The sequence below is a fragment of the Blennius ocellaris genome, assembly GCF_963422515.1.
Source record: "Blennius ocellaris genome assembly, chromosome: 20".
In the NCBI taxonomy this organism is placed as follows: Eukaryota; Metazoa; Chordata; class Actinopteri; order Blenniiformes; family Blenniidae; genus Blennius; species Blennius ocellaris.
The window spans coordinates 10,694,393-10,701,519 of record NC_137669.1 but is presented as its reverse complement, the minus strand read 5'-3'; the positions used below and the strand labels follow the sequence as shown (position 1 = coordinate 10,701,519).

The 7,127-nt window shown below is 42.3% G+C and overlaps 1 protein-coding gene across 1 annotated transcript; it reads left to right on the top strand.

The window, feature by feature from the left end:
- Nucleotides 1–2,700: 2,700 nt before the first annotated feature.
- Nucleotides 2,701–3,939, top strand: snx10a (sorting nexin 10a; the record flags this gene model as incomplete). The annotated part of the gene is made up of 6 exons (XM_080515517.1): nt 2,701–2,730; nt 2,878–2,964; nt 3,051–3,151; nt 3,238–3,336; nt 3,526–3,717; nt 3,801–3,939. 6 exons carry the CDS (start codon nt 2,701–2,703, stop codon nt 3,937–3,939), a joined length of 648 nt encoding a protein of 215 aa, XP_080371643.1.
- Nucleotides 3,940–7,127: the final 3,188 nt, after the last annotated feature.

The following is a 7,127-nucleotide window of genomic DNA, read 5'->3' as shown; positions in this document are numbered from 1 at the left end:
TGCCATTTCGACTTACACCTGATTTTCCCCTTTCCACAGTGGAGAGACAGCTACAGCAACAAAGGTTATGTAAGCGATAGAAGTTGCGAAACACCTTTAAAAAAAAAAAAAAGTTTGGATCTACTTGATTAAATTAAACGATCAAAATCAGTCTCTATCTATCTGTTTGTTTAAGATAGCGGCATCTGTATGCAAATGTACCTTGAGGTTACATTTGCTCATGGCTTCAACCAGTTTTATTTTGGAGAATTGTCAACATAGAAAGAACAGGAGTTTGTCTAATCGCCGTCATTAAGTTGATTAACTTCCATGACATTAAGGTGGAAATGTGTATTTGGTAATCTGGAGTATCTTCAGAAAAATGTGAGTCCCATTAAAAAGTGATGGACACAAAACAAAACATCCATTCAGGCGTTATGAAGGCTTCACTCAGCCTCTGAGTCCCGTCACTCCCACCAGGTGAGAGCGTTTACTCTGATTGTGATTGGACAGGTGTGCAAACAACATACATTCATTCCTCAACACGGACCAGGGATTGTTTTCTCTTGGCCAAGCTTGGCTGAGCCATTACTGAAAGGTGTTTTTTTTGGGGGGGGTTTGATTTTTTTTTAAGTGTTTGAGGTTTTTTTTTTAAGTATATTTTATAGCAGCTGCGACCCCGCCGCAGGGTGGAAAAGCTGGAAGTTGTCCTCTTCAGTCACAGCAGTTGTTTGCATTAGTCCAGGCTGGGCAGGGCTGAGCCTCAAGCCAAAACACACGGAGGCGCTGCAGGTTGTTCACACTGGAGCAGGTCCTCTGGAGGTGAAGACAGAAAAAGGTAGGATCAAATTGCACTTAAAAAAAAAAAAAAAAAAAAAGTGAGAGTCCTTCATGGTATTTGTGTGCGTCTGACTGACAACTTTTGCGTTATACTCTAAAGCAGGGGTGTCAAACATATAGGCTGTGGGCCAAATTTGGCCCACAAGAGGCTACAATCCAGCCCACCTCACCACCATGGGAATGGTGAACATTTCAAAGATGTTTTATTCTGGTTTACAATTTTCTTAAGAGAAGCAGATGCAACACAGCACTGAGACCTGAGCTGAGAAGACGGCCACACCATTGCGAAAACGCAAACTAGCATTACTATAAAAAGTCATGCGGTCAGATTGACTTTGTCAAAACATGCGTAATGTGACGGCTATGGGAGTTTTTTTTTTTTTTTTTAGATTTCACAGTATTTTGCATCAAAGTATTATTCAAACTGGCTTCATTGAGATTGTAGTAATTTAGTTTTACTGAATATAGACATTATCATGGATACACTGCTTGGAAGTTTCAATTTAAGGTCATTATGGCACCATTTCATAAATGTGGCCCCTCAACTAAAATGTGCTTGACAGCCCTGCTCTAGACTCTCATGCCACATGTGCACTTTCTCTCTTAAACAATGATTTTTGGCTCAATACTGAACTGCATTTGTAAAAAGAAAAAAAATGTTTTAACAATCATTGCACATCCCTAGCATGGTGCTCAAGTTTGTTTCCCTGAAGAACTTTATACACGGTTGGCCATTGCGTCATTATTGCCGATAAACATTCAACTCATCATCATGATTTTACAATTTGACGAAAACTTAAAACGCTCTGTTCCAAAATAACTGTCTTCTAAATACATCCAATGATTGTAACTGCAGTTTTCTGTAAAGTGTTTTGGCAGTGTTGTCCAACTCCGAGAGGCTCGGATAGTTTAAAAAATGGACCTTGCCTATGATTTCACATAAAGCATCCCGTTCACCACCGTTGGCTGTGGGACACTGTGTGGGATTTATTGATTTCCTTCAAGAGCAGTCTTTTTTTTTCTTCTTTATGGTTTAAGATCTTGTGAATCATTGTATAGGACTACTGTCATGCGCCCAAAATGAAATGTCACAAGAAGCTGGCACCACATTGTAAGGTGTAAACAATGTTGTTGCTCATGATGCCGTATATTAATGACGCACTATAATTAATTCTGCTTAAACTCCCTCTGAAGATGCATTCAGTTCAATTTTATTCATGTAATATTAGTTACAACCCAGCTGAACAGTTCAAATTGAACAAACAGCCATGGTGGTAGAAAGGGGAAAATCTTGCCTTTACCCAAAAAAACGACCCCTGGGAGATCCAGATTTGGAGGTTGTGGCTTTTTGCTTGGTTCATTAGGGGATGTGTGAGAGGACGGAACACGTTCCTGAAGCCTTTAGGTGTTTTCCACGACCGGAGGGAGCATGGTTATAGTAAGATGGAAAGTTGCATGAACCAATTGTTTCGAGTTACTAATATAAAATGGTAATATTGTATAATCTGGGATTATGTGCATTAAGTCTATAAATTAGTTGAGAAAATAAATGGCCTGAGTTGATGGCAGAAAGGCCTCCTTGTGCGTGTCCATGTTGTTTAGAGCCAAGATTTCTCCATCCAGGCTAAATCCTGCTCCTGAGCCCCTTTTGTTCAGTTTTATGCCACATCAGCTCCAAATGTCCTTTTGAGTCCTTCAAGTATTAATGACGTGCAAAGTCTTTACAAAACACTTCTGAACAGAAGACTGGACATGCTTTTCTCCGCAGAGTGAGTCCCATTGTTTTTCCCACAAAAAATACAGTATCTTTCAGAGCTGCAGCAGACTTTAGTCTCGATGAAATGGACTTATTTATCCCCCTCTTGCAGGTCTCGTGTTAATATGGACAGTGTTGTTGACATCTCCAAAACGGTATGTGGCCTATATTGTATCTGCATTTACATTTTAAATCACACTTGTATGGTTGCAGCTAGTTCGATAGATGAAGGAGAAAAAAAAAAAAATTCCCCCCCAAGTCTACATTGCATCCTAATTGAGGCAGGGTTTTGTGTTTTGTAGGAGTTTATTAGCATTTCTGTACAAGATCCAAGGCTCCATAAAAGTGACCTCTGGCACACTTATGTGGACTATGAGATCTGTGTACATGTGAGTACCACTTGATCTATCTTGTTTTTGGGTTAATTTCTTGATGTGTTTGTAGTAAGTCTAATGAAAATAATGACTCTCTGCAGACCAACAGCATGTGCTTTCGGAAGAAGACTTCGTATGTGAGGCGGCGTTACAGTGACTTTGTCTGGCTGCGTCAGTGTCTGGAGCAAAACGCTCTGATCCTGTAGGTTCGCCCGCTCAATAATTCATTTAACGTCACTTACCATAAATAATCTTACAAGTTGAATTTTCTTTCTTATTGTGACCCAGGGACTTGCCTAAGTTGCCACCCTGGAACCCTTTCTTCAGTCTGAAAAACTCTCACCAAGTTATCCAGAGGATGAAAGGCCTGCAGGAGTTTTTAGAAATGTGAGTTTGTGCTTGTCTATGTATTTATTTATTTTTAACCATGGCATTGCCCTCTAGCGGTGCCTCATTCTGTCTGAGACTGTTAAAAAATGAAATCTTAAGTGCATTCCCTTGACACTTTTCAAGCTGTTCCTTGATAATGAAGGTCACTGACGGACACTGTTTCTTTTCATGTCCTTTCTTCTCTAGTGTTCTTCATACGCCCTTGTTGTTATCTGACAGTCGGCTCCATCTGTTCCTCCAGTCAGACCTCAACTTAAAAAAGATTGCGAAGTGTGCTTTGGGTCAGACCCGGTACACGGTGGCTGAAGCAATCCAGCGGTCCAGCAGTGGTTGCCTCAGTCCAGTAGATAAGGCTTCTTGTGACTCTGACTGTGAAAGGTAGGATGATAAATGGAGCTTCCCCCCTCCTAACTGTCCAGTGGAATTGTCGTTGCACTGACCCCGTTCCTCTCTCACAACAGTTCTTCATCATCCGGACTGGGACTAAGTATTGACACTCCATCACAACACAGCACCCGGCCCTTCTTCCAGTCCTCAGACAGACATCTGGAGCTGTGCAGCTGTCTTTCAGAGTCCTCCAGCCAAGTCACTGAACCTTAATGTCTACAACATCGACTGCATTAGTCCTTTTTTTCTCCCTCATCCATATAGACCGTCATGCTGATGAACTCCTGATATTCTAATCCTTCAAAGTGCAAAAGCTTTGTTTTACTTAAGTTGCCTTGATTTTTTTCCCCCACCTAAATGTTTCTTTTAAAGATGTGCTTCAGTTTTCTCTTTTTGATTAAGTTTTCTGTAATTGAGAAAAGTTTTCATGTTTTAAAAAAAAGTGTATACTGAATCTATATTTGTAATGGTGACTTCTTAAATATTTGTATGTATATTTATTTTTAACATGCACTAAGGCTCTTCTGAAGTGGGCAAGGGATGTTTTGAATTTCTATTTTTAAGAAAAATATTTGAAGTAACTTTTATGATTTAAAGGATAAATAAATTGTCTTTTTCAAAAGAATGTAGAGTTTCACTGCACCTTGTCCTTGTTGAGCTCCTCAGCCTGTCTGCACACCTTTCGTATGGGTCATGCATTACTTCAACAGTCCAGTAGAGGGAGTATAGACCATGTCACCTTCAAGCAAGAACATGGGTGAACAATAACAGAATCAATCTCTCCTACACAACTAGATCTATGTAACTTGGTGAATTATATAATCTTTGAAAAGGAATATACACATAAAAAAAACTGACCTGTTACTCCTGTTGCATGAAAGCATCTTTCTGCATCAATACAAAACATGGGTAGGGTTAGAGTGCGTTGTGTGACATTGGTGCACATATCAGTCTTGCTCTTGACACACAGTAATTAAACCCGAGTGTAGTCAGGATATCCCTGCTTGGCACAAAAAACATCCTGCCGTCGCCACTTGTTTGTGTTCTGTTTATGCTGACAACCTAATACCTTTTAACAAAAGTTAGTATATTGAACTAAACCCCTGTGAAATTTAAAGCGATTAAGCAGTTATTGGCACAGAGAAAAGGTTCAGCAGCGGTCACATTTCATCCCCGTGTCGCAGCTTTCCCAGATGAGATGGTCTAATTAAAGGCGGGCTTCAAATTAATTTAACTGATCTTGGGAATCACCCGAAAGGAACAAGACGGCTTGAAACTGTTTTCGAGATTGTGAGATGGTAGCTATGGGGTTAGCTATGCAGGAGTGCTGGACAGCCTTGTAAATTGAAAGCTGATGAAAGAAGCAAAGGCTCATTAAAGGAGACAGGACCCCCCCCCCCCCCCCCCCCCTGTCCTCCTCCAGCCACTGGAGTGACACGCAGCCAGCTAAAAACATTAAACCCCGTCTGTCCTGTGTCTCTGTCCCCTCTTTCCCCTGGATGGTGCTGTGTCCCTGTGCATGCCAGGCGAGCCATAATGAAGCTGTCAGTGATTTCACACAGCAGCCAAAGAGCTGTTTTCGTATAGCAAACACAAACCCAGACGCATGCGTACGCACAGTGCAGTGGCGTGTCTGAAAACACACCCGACAGCTGTGAACACGCATACAGACACTGGTGGGTAAGTTGTGGGTGACTGAACATTTTCTCCTCTCCTCATCCTCTGTCATTTTGAGTCCCTCTGGTTTCTGGGTGGAGCTCTCCATCTCTGTTTGCCGTTAAGGCTGACCTTATCAACGCAACCCCATGACAGGCATACGGCATGACACACACACACACACACACACACACACACACTCGCTTGGTTCAGAGCCAGTCAATTTTCTGACAAAATGAAGTGCAACTGCAAGCGGAGGCATCTTGTGCTTTCCTGTGTGTGTGTACATGCACCCATCTGCATTTTTGTCGAGGGAAACATCTCGCATTTGGATATTGAGTATTCACGGTACATGTCTATTTCAGCTTGGTAATTTATAACTCAATTTCCAGTGTGCATTGATGCGCTTCATACCTCCAAAACACCAAACAAAGCCCAAACCCAATTGTATTTCAAAGCAATTAGGGTGTCCACTGAGTTGTGAACAGCCCACGTCGCTAAGGCTCTGGGCCCGTGTGATATTTTTAATTGTTAATTTTCTGTCACATTAGTCAACTTCACTGGCTTTGGACAGGTGACCAAGCTCCTGGAGGCGGCACATAAAATGACACTGAGCATATTCTCAGCTTTTTGATGCAGCAAAGTGTATGGTACTTTTATGCGTCGAGGGGGGGAGGTTCCGCTGTGTGTGATGAGTTAAATGACAAGCGGGTATATCATATTTACAGCTATTTTATGGGAGGAATCTCTCTAATGCTCTTCAGTATATGACGGTCAGTGGCGGTCAATATTAGTATTAGTTTATGAGTCTAAATTATTAGCTCATTTAGACTTTCACCTGGAGCCACCACGGGGAATGGCTTCACCTCCTTGACCGTACAAAAGCCAACAATGGCAAAATCCATATGAACAATTAGCCTGCGTCGGTCTCACGCTGGCCAAGCACCCATTTGTGCGCCCATGTCGTCTTCCTCTCACTCTTCGTTATTCTTTCTTTCTTTTCCTCGCTTTCCTTCCATTTTTCTGTTAAGCTCTCATTATCTCTCTATAGGCCACTAAGTTAATTAGCTGTTCCCTTTTGTAGTCGGGTGGTTTTTTTTTCTCTTTTCTGCTGACACTGCAGGCCCTGGCTCACCGTACCTCAGCTGTCTAAGTGTTGAGGAAGTAGGCCTGGGTCTCGACCTTGCAGCTGACTCCCCTTCGTCTCTATCCTCTTTTTTTTTCTTTCCCCCTCTCTCTCTCTCTTTCTCTCTCTGCACTGCGTTACTGCGTGTGTAGTGTAGTGGCTGTGGGGTCAAAGGTGATGACTTGCATTGTATTTGTGATTATTACCCCTAAAGTGCTATTGCACAGAGCATCATTAAAAGTCAATGCATCTCCCTCCCCAATCCCGCCATCACAAGCCTAAAACATACACACTCGCACACACACACTCACTCATTCCGCACGCACTCTGCACATCACCAGCCATTTAACAGCTAAAATACGACCCATGCGCAGATAAATGTCACAGGGCCATCTATCTGGGAGTGTTAAAAGTCGGCTAATGGAGATGACATATTAGCGGCCCAAATGACTGCCATAAAAACTCCCACCATACCTTGCAGCACTGCCTGGCCACCGTGACTGCAATAGGATATGACACTGGCACTGGAAGTGTCTGTCCACGAGACGGGGACTGGAATGGACGGTGATGTCATATGTGGATGGAGTTATTTTGAATCGATAAATTCTGTAGGTTCTGC